This window comes from Eschrichtius robustus, chromosome 4 (assembly GCF_028021215.1).
Source record: "Eschrichtius robustus isolate mEscRob2 chromosome 4, mEscRob2.pri, whole genome shotgun sequence".
Classification (NCBI taxonomy): Eukaryota; Metazoa; Chordata; class Mammalia; order Artiodactyla; family Eschrichtiidae; genus Eschrichtius; species Eschrichtius robustus.
The window spans coordinates 30,952,012-30,970,598 of record NC_090827.1 but is presented as its reverse complement, the minus strand read 5'-3'; the positions used below and the strand labels follow the sequence as shown (position 1 = coordinate 30,970,598).

Here is an 18,587-nt window from a genome sequence, read left to right as displayed (position 1 = left end):
TTTCTTGTTTCTTCTTTCTGTTTCCCTTTCTCTCCCTTCTCTGATTTTCCCACCCTATATATTTTTTCTCCCTTCTCTCTTCTGAAATAAAGCACTGAAAGAAGTTTTTGGTTTTTGTTTAAATTAAATCAACAGTCAATATGGTGTTCTTTTTTTTCAATCAGCAGCCCCATACTTGACAACTGGCCTATTTCTGATTCTTCACGTCAGTTCTGGTCACTGTTTATGTTCAGAAAGATCTTCACTTATCTCTAATTCTGTCGTTGTTTCAGTCATCTCAGGGCTAGAAAGAATGCTGTTGTGTACTGATTATCTCGTGATCATCTAAGTGCAGTTTGAAGTAGGGTAGCAAAGTACCCTTAAAAAATAATCTTTTAAAAACGGATCCTGTCCAGACTCGCTAGGAAGAAAAAAGCCAGCATGGGTCAACTCTGAAGAAAACATGCTTCCACCAGAAAGGGGTGACCTCAAAGTGGAGAAACTTGAGCAATTTCCTTATCAAAGGTTTTGGACAGATTTATAAAGTTTCTCCATCAGTTGTATCATAACTAAGTCACAATTATTACTCATCCTATAAACTGTTCATCTCACATGGGATATTAGTTCATCAGAAATATGAAATACAAGAGCAAGGCAGACAACATGTTCATCTTCAGAAATAAATGTTATCTACTGACACGCTTTCTAGCAAAGAGATCATTTGGTATTTGCTATGTACTCCTTTTGACTTATAAAACAGGGACATTCACTGGTTATATTTCATTGTAAAATGGGAATTTTTAAGACTCAATTTAAAAAATATTAACTATCCTACAGCCATTAAGATGTTAATGACAAGAAACTGATATAGAAAATTCCATGTGACAAGCTTTTTTTTTTTTTTTAAATAGAAGAACCTGCAGTCTGAATTTCCATGGAATTGAACATGGGGATTCTCACACTGGGTTTACTTACCCTTGTGGTCTGCTTTTGACAGTGGACCATGGGATGTACTATGAAACATCAACCTATTCTAAAAGGGACCTAAGTGGCCACTCACTACAAGTCCTCCTTTTACAGAAGAGGAAACCGAAGCTAGGATGTTGAGGGACTTGTACGAGGTCAAGGCCGAGTGAAGATCAGATACAAGGTCTAATGAGCATTCCATTATATTAGGGCACCATTTTGGGGGAAACACTCCAACGTATCTTTGCTTCCTTTAATAACTGATGATTTAAGATAACAGCTTAGTTCACAAATGTCGATAAAGCTTTTAGCCTCTACCACCTTATGCTGTGCACGTGCCTTAAAAGTACCTCATTCTCACTTTCTGGGTTGTAGTTTGCCAGTAAAGACGCCTGCATTTATCCTGACCATACCTTTCATAATTTAAAGATTATGATTCGGTTTCTTCCTAATCTCCATCTTTTCAGACTGAAAAGTCATTATGGTCTTTCTTTGCTTTTGTATAACAGTTCCTCAACTATCTTCTTCCCTTGCCAACCATCCCTCTCCTGATTATTTTGATTTGTCTCCCTGGACCCAACCATCTCCATCACATTTTCATGAGACACAACGTCAATGACCATAAAGGATGCAGAGTTCAGGGCTGCATGATTCTGTACAACAAGAGGAATATGATGTATTTCTTTGTCTAATGTCTTAATTGGTGGCACCCAACAAGTTACTAGTCTTTCGGGTGAGGATGGCAACTTGGTCGGTCAAACAATAACTTAGCTCTCAGATATCTAACAAGCATCTACTATGTGACATACATTGTTCCAGATGTAGCAATAAATATGAAAGACCAAATCTGTGACCTAAAGAACACAGGTAGGAAGAAGACAATAGACACATAAATTAATAGGTAAGATAATTTTACATATTGATAAAAATAAGTGAAGAATATAAAATGAGGCAGTGAGTTCGGGAGTGACTGCAGGGTCTGGGGGCAGTGGAAGGTATATTCAATGACTTCTGAGAAATGAGCACAATGATTCCTTGGGTTGTATAGTTTAGATTCATCTTCACATAGTTACTCTGATGCTAAATGGCCTGCTACTTTTCTGGCCAGTCACACATGCCTGGTGTGATCATTTTTCCTTGTAATTGTTTCAACTTGGGATTTTATAATCCAGAAGGTTCTCTAGACTAAGGTGATTTGTTATCTTCAATAAAATTGTTCTAATCTCACAACAACTCAACCACAATACATGCTGGCCATTCTTTCTGTGGAGCTCAACTACAAACTCTTATTTTTCCAAATGGTTTTCTACATTGTTCTTATAGATGGAGCTTTTAGTCAATGATAACCTGGAAGGTAAGTGCCTGACACATAAAGGTGAGATTTTGAACTTTCAGGAAACCCCATTCTCTAACGCCAGCCCCGGATAGCTCCTACCATAAGAGGGTAGCAATGAAAGTAATAGTCTGAACTTGGCCCTGCTGTATCTGACTCTTTTCAGGCACAGATACCACTGGGAAAGGGACACAGGCAGCCTAGAAACCAAGCTCAGCTTTGAGGATTTCTAGGCTTACACATGTGTAGGTAATCTGGGTTTCCTTTTTTTATCTGATTCTCTGTGTTAGAAAAATTGACATTATTTTGAACACACATTTTAGGAGAAGAAATCTTTTTTTTTTTTTCCCTCAGAAAGTCCAAAAAAATTTTGCTCTCTTTCTCTTCTGGGTCTACTTTTAAAGAAGGGTGCGTAATCCAAAGCAGTGATTTTCAAACTTCACGCCGACGGCCCATTTGGAAGCCCTCAGGCAGTTCCTGGGCAGGGAGGGAAGTGAGGAGAGGTGAGGCTCCTTCCTGGAGGAGCCAAGAGGGTGGGGCTCGCCACCTCCACGTCGAGCCTCTCAGGTTTATATACTGGGATTTCGCACGAAATGCCATGTGGAGAGAAAAGAAAGCCTCCTCTGCGGACGGTGTTTCCAAACCACCAGTAACGGAATGCACTGTACATCTGACCCATCAGTGGAGAGGCCACAAGCTCAGAAAAGAAACAAGAACTCACGGAACCATTTTCTAAATGCTGCTGCCACAACGTGAATTCTAGGAAAAGAAAGCCCTCCTCAAAGATCCCCCATCACATGTCGCTATCACAGGATTAGCAGCCGTGTGGACCGTTGCTGCGGCACCTTTGTGGGTTCCAGCCTCGGCCAGGACCTGGGTGCCCTGTCCCTCCCCAGTCTCACTTCCCTCTAGTCCAGGGGTTTCTAACTATGTTTGTGCCACGGCCTCTTTTGCAGTCTAGTGAAGTCTATGGATCTCTTCTTAGAATCACAGTTTTTAGTATGTAAAATTCAAAACAGGATTACAAAAAAACCTAATTGTTTCAAAGTACACTTCTAGCCATGCAGCCCCAGGGGTGAGTGGACTCCAGGTTAAGAAATAACCTCTGAGGCCTGTCACCCTCATTCCGAGAGGATTCTCCGTGTGAACTTCCCACCCTGCCCTCCCTTGAGTTCCAGTCCTGCCTTTGGAATGGCCTGTTAGGAACCTGCCACAGGAACCTAAAATGCAGCATGTTTTAAACTGAACCCTGTCTTCGCCCACCCACATCTACTTCTGTTCCCTTGACTCTTCAGCAGTTCAACCACATCACAGCCTGCCCAGGCTGGGATTCCTAGAGCCGTCTAGGCCTCCTGATTCTCTCTTTTCACCCGCCACCCCAACCAGCACCTGGGTCCTCTTGACACCATCCCTGCACTGCCTCCTGAATCCACCTTCTCCTTTCACTCCACTGCACTAAGACCCTCACTAACTTCACCATTTCTCACTTGGATTCTTGCATTCTTCTTCTGACTCATTGTCTGCTGCCCAGATAGTCTCTTCAGTGTCTACAGAGAGAGGTCAGAGGCATCATTCCAAATCCAAACTGGCCTGGTCATTCCCCTTTCCAGAATCAATGCAAAATTCTCTAGGTGCCAATCACAGCACCACAGAGCCTGGCCCTGGCCTCCTCGCCTGCTGTGGCCTTCGGGAGTGCACCTCAGTGCCCATAATGCTCACTTTTCTCTGAGTAAACGCTAACTGTTTTAGCTCCTCACGTTTCCTAAGTCTAGGAAACGCCTTCCTTCTCTGTTGCACACTCAACTACTGAAAATACATCCCCAATTTTCAGGACCTTGAAGAAGCCTTCTTCTTGGTGGCTTCTTCAGAATCTAGGGTTCGTTCTCCTTGCATTCTTCTACGTTTTTGTGGACGCCTCACTTTTGGAACTTACCAAAGTAATAATTCGCATTATAACAATTTAAGGAGACTTATGATCTCCCCTTCTCGGTGTGTCCTTTGTGAGGAAGAGAATGCTGCCTTACTCATTTTTATAGCTCTGCACTGCATGGTGGCTGAGTCTTCCGTTCAACTGCCTGAGGCCAGTTGACAGAGTGGCTGATTCTCCTACACAACAAGCCTTATCTTTTCATCTCAACTACCTGCACCCTGAGGTAGTCAATCAATGATAGATTCTCAAATTCAAAGAGAAATTTTCAAATGTCTAAATCTCATATAAAACTCAATGGAAATAACATTATTTTAAAAGGCTATAGACTTAATTCTATGACCCCAAAATCATATATTACTTCTTTCTTCTCTAAAAAGAAGCACCATGGACCCAGAAACCAGTTACTAGGAAGCTGTTCAAAGGAGGAGACTACCTGATCTTTTCTAATCAGACCATCCTCTTGTTGGAACAAGCACAAGTGTTTAAACAACCAAGTTACCTTTAATTTCAGGATAGTAGAGAAAAGGTTTTGGTTCACTGGTTTCCAAATCAGATTTCCTCCGAAGCTGGACGAACACAGAGGCTGGTTTTGTAATGTTGATATCTTTATACTTTGGAGTTTTGAAGACGATGGCAAACTGCAGGATACAAAGATCCAAATGTTGGAGTAGGACTACATTTCTTTTCCAGCAACGCTACTCATTAAACACATTCTTTATGCCCAATGTTTAGACACAAGGTACTAAAAAATATACAACACCTTAGAGAAACTTACAACCTTAGAATTCTATACCCATACATTTTTATTAAATTGCCAATGTGAAAATGAAGTATAAGATTATGCCAATGTATTGCAAAACTTCATTAGTTCACTTTTCTAAAATTTCAAATATCTTTCAGTATAAATAATCACGTGAATAAAATACGTTGCATACATCTTCTCCTTTTCCAAAGTAGCCTTAAAAGCCTCCAAGATTATTTACAGCAATATCAGAAAGGCTAGTCGTGGAAAGAGAGAGTGAGGAAGGTGGTACTACTACCAGCCTGCCGGCCAGCCAATGAAGACAAAAAACTAAACCCTGTAAGAGAGACATCATGACAGGGTCAGTGTACTGTGAGGTGAGGATGGCCAAGGCTCTAGGCATACACAGGGCATTCTGTAGCACCCATAAGGCAGCCTCCTCACTGATATCTGGCAGTGCCAGAAGAGTCAGGCATTTTCACATTTTTTAGCTGGATTTTTTTTTACTTGATCCACAAAATTAGTAAGTTTAAGCTAACAGTTATATACAGAACCTTCCACCAAACAAAAAAAAAAAGGATATAATTATTTTCAAGTACACATGGAACATTTTTAAAAAACTGATCATAGAGTCACAGAGAAAGACAAAAAAATTTCAAAGAACTCATATCTAAGACCACCTCCTATGACCACAATGTTGAAATCATCAACAAAACATCTTTTAAATGTTTGGAAACTTAAAAATGGACTCCTAGACAAAAAAATTTAAACGAGAATCATGATAGAAATGATAAAATAAGAACCGAGCAATAATAAAAGCATTATGCTGTCAAAATGTGATCTCAGCTTACAGCTGTGATGCATTTGTAACAAAACTTATTTTTTTCATTAAACTATGCTTGGGGCAGAATCACCAGTGCTGAGGGGCCCACTGCTTTGAGCAGCCACACACTGTCAGCATTTAACACCGCACCTCAAAGATGTTTTAGCTGGATTTTTTGACTATGTAATATATTCCCATGGATCAAGCTTGGTAAAATATAAAAAGGTATACAGTGGTGCACACTGAGAATTCTCCTTGCCATTCCTGTCCCTCATCCAGACAGTTCCTACTGTGTGCCTGCCCCCCGCCCCCAGAAGTAAACACAGAGGAGCTATTAGTTTCTGTTGTATTCTTCCAGAGTATCTTTATGCGTATGTAAACATAAACATAGAATCTTTTTTATATACACTTTGCTTTATATCTATCTTTTAAAAAATTTTAATGTTGTATCTTTGAGACTTTTCCATATTAGTCCATAGAGTACTCATTCTTTTTAATAACTGCACAATATTCCATCACATAGATACACCAGAATTTGTCTAACTGGCCACTTACTGATAGACCTTTGGATTGTTTCCAATTTTTTGTGAAAACCGTATTCCTCAATCGCTCAGTGTAATCATTAAGATGAGGATTCAGCATTTTCATCTCTTAGTCATATACTCAGTTGTCACCAGGAGATCTTGATTTATCATAGTGACATCAGCCTCAACTAGAAGACTCCTCCTTTCAACACTTTTCATTAGAATACCCTTTTAACAGGTCTCCGCATATTACACTGGTAGAACATTGTTATGGACTAATCGTGTTCCCCCAAAATTCATATGTTGAAGCCCTAACAGTGTGGCTGTATTTGGAGATAAGAGCTTTTACGGGAAGAATTAAGGTTAAATGAGGTCATAAGGGCAAGGCCCTGATTGGATAGGATTACTGTTTTTAAAAGAAGAGACAGCAGGGCTTCCCTGGTGGCGCAGTGGTTGAGAGTCTGCCTGTCAGTGCAGGGGACACGGGTTCGAGCCCTGGTCTGGGAGGATCCCACATGCCGCGGAGCAACTGGGCCCGTGAGCCACAATTACTGAGCCTGCGCGTCTGGAGCCTGTGCTCCGCAACAGGAGAGGCCGCGATGGTGAGAGGCCCGCGCACCGCGACGAAGAGTGGCCCCCGCTTGCCACAGCTAGGGAAAGCCCTCACACAGAAACGAAGACCCAACACAGCAATCAATCAATCAATCAATCAATCAATAAATGAATGAATGAATGAATGAATGAAGAGACAGCAGAGAGCTTACTCTCTCTCTGCCCTGTTAGGACACAACAAGAAGGTGCCTGTCTGCAAGCCAGGAAGAGAGCCCTCACAAGGAACTGACAGTGTCAGACCTTGATCTGGGACTTCTAGTCTCCAGAACCATGAGCAACAAATTTATTTTGTTTCATCCACCCAGTCTATGATATTTTGTTATGGAAGCCTGAACAGATGAATACAACACTTAAAACATTTCTACTGAAGGACCTAAGGGCCACTGCCTTGTGGCTAGGTGATCAGACACCCAAATGAAATGCCTTGCAAGGTCTAATACAGCCTTGCCCATAATTCTATGGTAGGTAACTTTTCTGGAACACCTGCAAGAAACAGTGCTCTTTTATGAAAGTTAAATAAATATTTATGGTTTTTCCTTGTTTTATACATGGAAACTAGTGAATTTCAACAAGGCAGAAAATGTAGAATCATCTTCATCGCCACCGTCATCATCATCCACTTACTTGTCTATGAACATCTGTGGGGGAAAAATCTCCGAATCCTTCCCAGATTCCACCATTTTCCTCCTCCTCATAAAATCGAATCTGGATGTCATCTGCAAACAGTCACGTCCAGATGTATAATTTCACATAGTATAATAATATTCAAAAACATGAAAAATAAAGCTGGTTCAAGATTCTACCTATAAATACTATGTACTTAACCTTTTTCAAAAGTAATTAATATAAAATACACTTTTGAATTATTTAAAATTTTTAGTGAAAATTTTCTATTAGTTACCATAGTAATGGGCCCCAAGATTCATTTACAATGACAGAATACTAGATTTACCTATTCAATCTGAGTTTTCTCTTAATCAGTCTTTCCCACTTCTTCATCCCTAAACCAATTCACTCCTGAGAAACACGAAGGATAGTGAGGAATATCAGAATCCCAAAAGGTGGTTCACTTGATACAGATTTACATAATAATATTAAACTAATATAAAGTTTACTATATGGCAGACACTGTTCTGAGTGATTTTATATGTATATATTAACTGATTTAATCCTCACAACAACTTTGTGATGCAGGTCTACTATTAATATCCTCGTTCTGCAGAAGAGAAACGAGGTCAGAGAGGTTAAGTAACTTATCTAAGGTTGAACAGCTAGTAAATGGAGAGGCCAGGATTTGAACACAGTGAAGTTTCAGATTCCAGGCTCTTACACATTCTACTATGCTACCTCCCTATAATATTTTATTAGTCCATATTGAGAAACTGCTAAAAATATCATGTTGGTCTAGTCCCTTCGGGTTAAATTAGAACATCTAAATTTCACACTTCAGTCATGGGTTCTACTCCTGCAGAAATATGACAGTATAACTCAGGTTGGCATCTCCCTGGCTTCACTTCCTATTTCATAGGAAGGCGTACACTATTGACTTGCAAAAACTAAATTTATATTTCTATTTACATAGAATTTTAGGAATATTAGGGTTGGATAAGACATATTATATCCTGGTTAATACCTCTGCCTTCAGGTAGGACTACCCTGGACCTAGTTATTCAGATTCTTTAAGCTAGGTTCAAGACTTCTCTTAATAAGCCATTCCAATGTAATGATAATGATTAAGAGTCACATTTACAAATAAAGGTACTCAGATTGTGTTTACTCATAGTATGCACAACCAGAAATCTGGAAATGCATATTACTTGGATAGAATGGGTTGAAAGAATACTGATACCAAAACCTGCAGAGAAAGTGTAAACATTTTTGGGATACAGATATATACTGATACCTTTACCTTAAAAATCTGATCTCATTTTTTCTGACTTTTTATCTCAGAGCATTTAGCCTCAAAGGAGAATTTTCTTTGTTTTAAGCCATAGTTTTTTTAATAGGGACTACATTTCCAGCTATGCAGTTGCTTACTTTGAAACTGCTCATCCTTGTAGTGAGTATATCTTTCTTTCTTTTCTTTTTAGTGAAGAAACTACAATTATTTTTATTGAAAAATGTGAAAGTGAAATATTATATTTTTTGCATTGTTATTATTTTTTAACATCTTTATTGGAGTATAATTGCTTTACAATGGTGTCTTAGTTTCTGCTGTATAACAAAGTGAATCAGCTATACGTATACATATATCCCCATATCCCCTCCCTCTTTCATCTCCCTCCCACCCTCCCTAACCCACCCCTCTAAGTGGACACAAAGCACCAAGGTGATCTCCCTGTGCTATGCGGCTGCTTCCCACTAGCTATCTATTTTACATTTGGTAGTGTATATATGTCCATGCCACTCTCTCACTTTGTCACAGCTTACCCTTCCCCCTCCCCGTGGCCTCAAGTCCATTGTCTACATCTGCGTCTTTATTCCTGTCCTGCCCCTAGGTTCATGAGAACCATTTTTTTTTTTTTTTTTTAGATTCCATATATATGTGTTAGCATATGGTATTTGTTTTTCTCTTTCTGACTTACTTCACTCTGTATGACAGACTCTAGGTCCAACCACCTCACTACAAATAGTTCAATTTCATTTCTTTTTATGGCTGAGTAATATTGCATTGTATATATCTGCCACATCTCCTTTATCCATTCATCTGTCGATGGACACTTAGGTTGCTTCCATGTCCTGGCTATTGTAAATAGTCCTACAATGAACACTGTGGTACATGTCTCTTTTTGAATTATGGTTTTCTCAGGGTATATGCCCAGTAGTGGGATTTCTGGGTCATATGGTAGTTCTATTTTTAGTTTTTAAGGAAGTTCCACACTGTTCTCCATACTGGCTGTATCAATTTACATTCCCACCACCAGTGTAAGAGGGTTCCCTTTTCTCCACACCCTCTCCAGCATTTATTGTTTGTAGATTTTTTGATGATGGCCATTCTGACCGGTGTGAGGTGATACCTCATTGTAGTTTTTATTTGCATTTTTCTGATGATAAGTGATGTTGAGCATCCTTTCATGTGTTTCTTGGCAATCTGTATATCTTCTTTGGAGAAATGTCTTTTTAGGTCTTCTGCTCATTTTTGGATTGGGTTGTTTATTTTTTTGATATTGAGCTGCATGAGCTGCTTGTAAATTTTGGAGATTAATCCTTTCCCAGTTGCTCCGTTTGCAAATATTTTCTCCCATTCTGAGGGTTGTCTTTTCGTCTTGTTTATGGTTTCGTTTGCTGTGCAAAAGCTTGCAAGTTTCATTATGTCCCATTTGTTTATTTTTGTTTTCATTTCCATTTCTCTAGGAGGTGGGTCAAAAAGGATCTTGTTGTGATTTATGTCAAAGAGTGTTCAGCCTGTGTTTCCCTCTTTATAATGTCTGGCTTTACCTTTAGGTCTTTAATCCATTTTGAGTTTGTTGTTGTATACGGTGTTAGGGAGTGTTCTAATTTCATTCTTTTACATGTAACTGTCCAGTTTTCCCAGCACCACTTTTTGAAGAGGCTGTCTTTTCTCCATTGTATATTCTTGCCTCCTTTATCAAAGATAAGGTGACCATATGTGTGTGGGTTTATCTCTGGGCTTTCTATCCTGTTCCACTGACCTATATTTCTATTTTTGTGCCACTACCATACTGTCTTGATTACTGTAGCTTTGTAGTATAGTCTGAAGTCAGGGAGCCTGATTCCTCCAGCTCCATTTTTCTTCCTCAAGATTGCTTTGGCTATTTGCGGTCTTCTGTGTTTCCATACAAATTGTGATTTTTTTTTGTTCTAGTTCTGTGAAAAATGCCATTGGTAGTTTGATAGGGATTGCACTGAATCTGTAGATTGCTTTGGGTAGTACAGTCATTTTCACAATGTTGATTATTCCAATCCAAGAACATGGTATATCTCTCCATCTGTTTGTCATCTTTAATTTCTTTCATTAGTGTCTTATAGTTTTCTGCATACAGGTCTTTTGTCTTCTTAGGTAGGTTTATTACTAGGTATTTTATTCTTTTTGTTGCAGTGGTAAATGGGAGTGTTTCCTTGATTTCTCTTTCAGATTTTTCATCATTAGTGTATAGGAATGCAAGAGATTTCTGTGCATTAATTTTGTATCCTGCTACTTTACCAAATTCATTCATTAGCTCTAGTAGTTTTCTGGTAGCATCTATAGGATTCTCTATGTATAGTATCATGTCATCTGCAAACAGTGACGGTTTTACTTCTTCTTTTCCAATTTGAATTCATTTCTTTTTCTTCTCTGACTGCTGTGGCTAAAACTCCCAAAATTGTGTTGAATAACAGTGGTGAGAGTGGGCAACCTTGCCTTGTTCCTGATCTTAGTGGAAATGGTTTCATTTTTTTACCATAGAGAATGATGTTGGCTGTGGATTTGTCATATACGGGCTTCATTATGTTGAGGTAGCTTCCCTCTACGCCTACTTCTGGAGAGTTTTTATCATAAATAGGTGTTGAATTTTGTCAAAAGCTTTTTCTGAATCTATTGAGATGAGCATATAGTTTTTATCCTTCAATTTGATAATATGGGGTATCACATTGATTGATTTGTGTATACTGAAGAATCCTTGCATTCCTGGGATCAACCCCCCTTGATCATGGTGTATGATCCTTTTAATGTGCTGTTGGATTCTGTTTGCTAGTATTTTGTTGAGGACTTTTGCATCTATGTTCGTCAGTGATATTGGCCTGTAGTTTTCTTTTATTGCGACATCTTTGTCCAGTTTTGGTATCAGGGTGATGGTGGCCTCATAAAATGAGTTGGGGAGTATTCCTCCCTCTGCTATATTTTGGAAGAGTTTAAGAAGGATAGGTGTTAGCTCTTCTCTAAATGTTTGATAGAATTCGCCTGTGAAGCCATCTGGTCCTGGGCTTTTGTTTGTTGGAAGATTTTTAATCACAGTTTCAATTTCAGTGCTTGTGATTGGTCTGTTTATATTTTCTATTTCTTCCTGGTTCAGTCTCGGAAGGTTGTGCTTTTCTAAGAATTTGTCCATTTCTTCCAGGTTGTCCATTTTATTGGCATATAGTTGCTTGTAGTAATCTCTCTTGATACTTTGTATTTCTGCAGTGTCCGTTGTTACTTCTCCTTTTTCATTTCTAATTTTATTGATTTGAGTCTTCTCCCTTTTTTTCTTGATGAGTCTGGCTAATGGTTTATCAATTTTGTTTATTGTCCCAAAGAACCAGCTTTTAGTTTTATAGATCTTTGCTATTGTTTCCTTCATTTCTTTTTCATTTATTTCTGATCTGATCTTTATGATTTCTTTCCCTCTGCTAACTTTGTGTTTTTTCTGTTCTTCTTTCTCTAATTGCTTTATGTGTCAGGTTAGGTTGTTTATTTGAGATGTTTCTTGTTTCTTGAGGTAGGATTGTATTGCTATAAACTTTCCTCTTAGAACTGCTTTTGCTGCATCCCATAGGTTTTGGGTCGTCGTGTTTTCATTGTCATTTGTTTCTAGGTATTTTCTGATTTCCTCTTTGATTTCTTCAGTAATCTCTTGGTTATTTAGTAGAGTACTGTTTAGCCTCCATGTGTTTTAGAGATTTTCTTCCTGTAATTGATATCTAGTCTCATAACGTTGTGGTTGGAAAAGATACTTGATACAATTTCAATTTTCTTAAATTTACCAAGGCTTGATTTGTGACCCAAGATATGATCTATCCTGGAGACTGTTCCATGAGCACTTGAGAAGAAAGTGTATTCTGTTGTTTTTGGATGGCATGTCCTATAAATATCAATTAAGTCCATCTTGTTTAATGTGTCATTTAAAGCTTGTGTTTGTTTATTTTCATTTTGGATGATCTGTCCATTGCTGAAAGTGGGGTGTTAAAGTCCCTGACCATTATTGTGTTACTGCCGATTTCCCCTTTTATGGGTGTCAGCATTTGCCTTATGTTATTGAGGTGCTCCTATGTTGGGTGCATAAATATTTACAACTGTTATATCTTCTTTTTGGATTGATCCCTTGATCATTATGTAGTTCCCTTCTTTGTCTCTTGTAATAGTCTTTATTTTAAAGTCTATTTTGTCTGATATGAGAACTGTTACTCCAGCTTTGTTTTGATTTCCATTTGCATATCTTTTTCCATTCCCTCACTTTCAGTCTGTATGTGTCCCTAGGTCTGAAGGGGGTCTCTTGTAGACAGCATATATATGGGTCTTGTTTTTGTATCCATTTAGCGAGCCTGTGTCTTTTGGTTGGAGCATTTAATCCATTCACATTTAAAGTAATTATCAATATGTATGTTCCTATTACCATTTTCTAAATTGTTTTTGTAGCTCTTTTCCTTTTCTTGTGTTTCCTGCCTAGAGAAGTTCCTTTAGCATTTGTTGTAAAGCTGGTTTGGTGGTGCTAAATTCTCTTAGCTTTTGCTTGTCTGTAAAGGTTTTAATGTCTCCACTGAATCTGAATGAGATCCTTGCTGGGTAGAGTAATCTTGGCTGTAAGTTTTTCCCTTTCATCACTTTAAGTATGTCCTGCCACCCCTTCTGGCTTGCAGAGTTTCTGCTGAAAGATCAGCTGTTAACCTTATGGGGATTCCCTTGTATGTTATTTGTTGCTTTTCCCTTGCTGCTTTTAATATTTTTTCTTTGTATTTAATTTTTGACAGTTTGTTTAATATGTGTCTTGGCATGTTTCTCCTTGGATTTATCCTGTATGGGACTCTCTGCTTCCTGGACTTGTGTGGCTATTTTCTTTCCCATGTTAGGGAAGTTTTCAACTATAATCTCTTCAAATATTTTCTCAGTCCCTTTCTTTTTCTCTTCTTCTTCTGCAACTCCTATAATTCGAATGTTGGTGCGTTTAATGTTGTCCCAGAGGTCTCTGAGGCTGTCCTCAATTCTTTTCATTCTTTTTTCTTTATTCTGCTCTGCAGTAGTTATTTCCACTATTTTATCTTCCAGGTCACTCATCCGTTCTTCTGCCTCAGTTATTCTGTTACTGATTCCTTCTAGAGAATTTTAAATTTCATTTATTGTGTTGTTCATCATTGTTAGTTTGCTCTTTAGTTCTTCTAGGTCCTTGTTAAACGTTTCTTTTATTTTCTCTATTCTATTTCCAAGATTTTGGATCATTTTTACTATCATTACTCTGAATTCTTTTTCAGGTAGACTGCCTATTTCCTCTTCATTTGTTTGGTCTGGTGGGTTTTTACCTTGCTCCTTGATCTGCTGCATATTTCTCTGTCTTCTCATTTTGTTTAACTTACTGTGTTTGGGGTCTCCTTTTTGCAGGCTGCAGGTTCGTAGTTCCCGTTGTTTTTGCTGTCTGCCCCCAGTGGGTGAGGTTGGTTCAGTGGCTTGCGTAGGCTTCCTGGTGGAGGGGACTGGTGCCTGTGTTCTGGTGGATGGGGCTCGATCTTGTCTTTCTGGTGGGCAGGACCACGTCTAGTGGTGTGTTTTGGGGTATCTGTGAACTTAGTATGATTTCAGGCAGCCTCTCTGCTAAAGGGTGGTGTTGTGTTCCTTTCTTGCTAGTTGATTGGCACTGGGCATCCAGCACTGGAGCTTGCTGGTCGTTGAGTGGAGCTGGGTCTTAGGGTGAGACGGAGGTCTCTGGGAGAGCTCTCGCCAATTGATATTACATGGGGCTGGGAGGTCTCTGGTGGTCCAATGTGCTGGACTCAGCTCTCCCACCTCAGAGGCTCAGGCCTGACACCCGGCCAGAGCACCAAGACCCTGTCAGCCGCACAGCAGTGAATGTGGCGGTCTCCGTTATGAAGTCAGATTACGAGGGTCTACAGTAGCTGATCAGCTAGAACAGGCTGACTTGGGAGCACTCTGTCTACGAGGCTATCTCTAGCAGCCCGTGGCTGAAAGAGTAGGTCTTCCCATGCGCTGCCAGAATCTTGAACGTTTATATAGAGGTCTTCGCTGGGTTCAGTCATGGATTTGGTACAGGTGGTCTCAAGAACACCTTACTCTCTCAAGGCTGTGTGCTTGAAACAGCTCCTACGCCTGAGGGTCTACAAGCTGCAGAAAGACGAGACTGCCTGGGGCCACGTGCAAGCCGTGATTCTTGCCACGAGCCCTGCTGCTGCCGTCGTGGAAGTGAGTGTATCTTTATTATACTATACCTTCTATCATTTTATTTAAAAAATGAGTGAAGCTTGAGAAAATAACACAATCTCCTTCAGCTTTTGCTGTCTTATCAATCTTGCGCTATATTTAATGAGAGATAAATGCCAAGAACCTTTCTGAAAGTGAAAATTATGAGAGAAATATGCTCTGAGAATTTCCCTATAGTCCTTATTCTCTTTCTTTTTCTTAAATGACATCATAGTGTCATGTGAAGACATCCAGAGAAGCTCTCTCAGTGTTGCAATGAAGCACGGTAAGATAAACAAAATAAACAATTTTACACTATGTAAAACATTTATTCTGTGTGTGTGTGTGTGTGTGTGTGTGTGTGAAGCATGGGCTATTACTCATTTATTTAAAGTTCAGATACCAAAATTTAAAGTATAAAAACCCTGAAACATCACTGATTCCAATGATCACTGTTTTCTTACTTATCTTTACTTCCGTTGAAAATTTTAAAATGAATTAGTTGGGTTAACAAAATAACATGGACAACTTAAATTTGGAAGAGATGAAATGTATAAATTTTTAAAAGGAGTTCTATGGCAAGGAGGGATATTACTGCGCCCACTGACAAAAAGTGACTCACAAACACACTCAGAATTATACTTCACATCTGGAGATCAGAGCATATATTTACCTTTCTGAACCTTGTCACAGAGAAGATAAATCTCTTCCCCTCCAGTTACGCATCCAGCTGTCCTGTCCATCCTTACTATTTTCAAGTTGGAGGCATTGGGGGCTTCTGTCCACAGGAGAAAAACAACAAACTTCATGATTTATCCTCAGCTTCACAGGCTAACCTCCTATGAGGGACCTTAACCAAAGCATACATTAACCAAAAGAAAGTTTAAATAGATGCTTTCACTCATACTGCTTTAACAAGGATATAAATAAAACAAAATTGCCTTCTGAAACCCTCAGAGCACTTCTTGGGCATGGCTCATTCATTATCACCAAAACAGATGAGACACAAAGGAGCAGTATTTGTTTCTCCCACTAACACAGTAAGAGAGATGAATAGACAAAGAGAAAGAAATTTTCTGATGTTTCAGGAAGTTCCAAGCTAATGGATGTGTGGAATTTCAATAAGGTCAAGACTTTAACCCCAAACTTATGTCCATGATACTGATATACCATTTACAAGAGTCCTAGAAATTTAGGAAAAGCACAGTTTTCTAAAACTATTTATTAATTTTTATTCTACAGAAAAGAAAAATGAAGATGTTATTTCTTTTCCCCAAACGAAATTAGAATTCTGTGTGGTTAAGGGGTAAAAGTTTTGTGTGGTAATAGTATAAGGCTTCCTTTTTTTTTTTGGCTCCAACAGCTGCATTTTAAAGTGATCTTTGGTATACGAGTCTACATCAGTTTATAAAGCTTTCACTTCCCTTCAAACATGTTTAAATTAGAGAAATCAGTTAGTTGTTGTACTTGGGGCATGGCGTTTTCTACTTAGACCAAACTCTATAACCTTTCAAGGAGCCTAAATACTGCCCTTGTAGACTTTTTGGAAATATCTGTTTAATAAATCCCATGCATACCAAATAAGAAATTAGCATGGTAAATGCTGAAGACCACTGTAAAACTCTTTCAAAAACTCCAGGAACTATAGACTGAAATAGAATTTTGAAGCTACGAAACATCTGTACTGCTCACTTAGTTAACCTGAAGTTCCTAACTTGATAAAGGTGTAACATGCAAGAATGAAAATGGATAAGAATAAGAGTTGTCTTTTATTAACTTCTCTTGAGAGCCCCAATTGAGATACTTTTCTCATCTAAGAGCACCAACAATATATCCTCATAGTAAGGAATTCATAAATAATAAGAGATTTGGCATTGCACGTAGAAGACTACAACGATGATCTGAGGAAGATTTACTGAGCACCTCACAATATTTCACTTTTAATCTCGACATCAAATTTTAAGCTAAATTTCAGTGTTCTCATTTTGTAAGATGATAAATGTGAGGCTCCAAGTGATTAAGTTACTTGCCCCAGGAATCAGAGCTAGTCAGTAACTGCCGGGGCCAGGCTGGAAGTCTGTTCTTGACTTTACAGCAAGCTGCCTCCTGTCAGAAGTCAGGTACTCACTGCTATCGTAGATGGCGTCCGATACCACGGGTTCCAGGCGCCTCGTGAAGCTGCCGGTGCTGTCTGGAAGGAAAGCTGTAAACATAAGCCGCACCACGCTGAGGTCCATCTCCTTTGTCTGCTGAAGAGCTGCCTGGCGGATGATCTCCTTTTCCCGATCTAGGACCAGACAACATAGGGTATTCACGCCCAGGGAAAGAGTAAAGCATGAACGTTTTAGATAGGATGCTTTTATAAAGCCCAAATAAAGAACATCAACTTAAAATAAAAGTCTATTTTTTTTTCTTTTGAAATTCTTCATATTGCTAATACAATTTTAAGAATTATCTATGTATGTCATCCAAACGTAAAGGCATCAAAAAAAGGCCTGCATTTTCTCTGGATCACAGTAAAAACTGTCCTGCGTGTGTCAAACTGCCTCTCTCCTATCTTCCCCTGCCCTGTCCCAAGACACAAAGGATGTGATGGAATGGAATGCAGTAGCCTGACTATGCCTCAGCTGTGTGGAGGAATGTGAAAATTAAGTATTCCAACAGCTCTCTGAGCGCAGGGACTGTATTCATCCCACAGTGCCCGGCACAGCACCTGGCACTACGCAAGTACAACTCAAAAAGTGCTTTGAAGGAGCCGAATGACTCCACTGCACTTGGCTCCTTCCCTCCTGACGGAGCTTTCATACTGATGGGCATAATCGTACGTAACTTATAATATCATAAGAGGTGATAATTCAAGTGATAAGTACTATAAAAGAGCTACAGTTGAAGTGATATGAAACTTCAAAGGAGGGGAGAATCCAGAGGCTTTGGAGCAGAAGAGGCATTGCTCTAAATCTCGAAAGGATGGTAGAACTTGAACTTAGGAGGAGAATGAAAAAAGGCATCCCAGGAAGAGGAAAGAGCAGGAATGGAAAGACTGTGCCAAAGAGAGAAAGTGAGAAATTGTGGTGCTGCTATGGTGTAGTTCGGTTTAACAAAAAGGGGTGTAGTGGGAAACAAAGTTGGAAATGCAGATTGGGGCCAGCTTTTGGGAGGCCTAAAATGCCAGGTTATGGAATTTGGATTCTGGACACAACAGGGAGACACTGAGTAGTGGTGACCTGTAGGCTTCAGTAAGATCCATCTGGCCATAGGGTGTAAACTAAATTAGAAGTGGGGAGGGACAGAGACAGAGCATCAGAAAATGGAGTGAGGAGGGGAACCCCAGAGAGCACAGAATCGCTGGACCACGAACTGGAGATGCAGCAGAGGCGAGAAGGAGGACTCAAAGATGATGTGAAGGTTTTGAGGATGAATATCAGAAGACAGAACATGTCTAATGGGAAAATGATTGTCTTTGGACTGCCTGAGTATGAGCTGGTGACAGGATGGCCAGTCGAAAGGACAACACATAAAAGCAGAAATGGCATATGTGGTGGAACAAGGATTAGGGTTGAAAGAAAAAAAT

The 18,587-nt window shown here is 39.4% G+C and overlaps 1 protein-coding gene across 3 annotated transcripts in view; it reads right to left on the bottom strand.

The window, feature by feature from the left end:
- The window catches only part of NFKB1 (nuclear factor kappa B subunit 1), a 129,188-nt gene that overhangs the window by 27,143 nt on the left and 83,458 nt on the right, over positions 1-18,587 (bottom strand). For all 3 annotated transcript variants that reach the window (XM_068542504.1, XM_068542503.1, XM_068542505.1), the window contains exons 8-11: positions 17,145-17,303; positions 15,690-15,794; positions 7,534-7,625; positions 4,708-4,846 (exon numbers count right to left, since the gene is read on the bottom strand). In XM_068542504.1, coding sequence (XP_068398605.1) covers positions 4,708-4,846; positions 7,534-7,625; positions 15,690-15,794; positions 17,145-17,303 — 495 coding nt within the window. The remainder of the gene's footprint in view (positions 1-4,707; positions 4,847-7,533; positions 7,626-15,689; positions 15,795-17,144; positions 17,304-18,587) is intronic.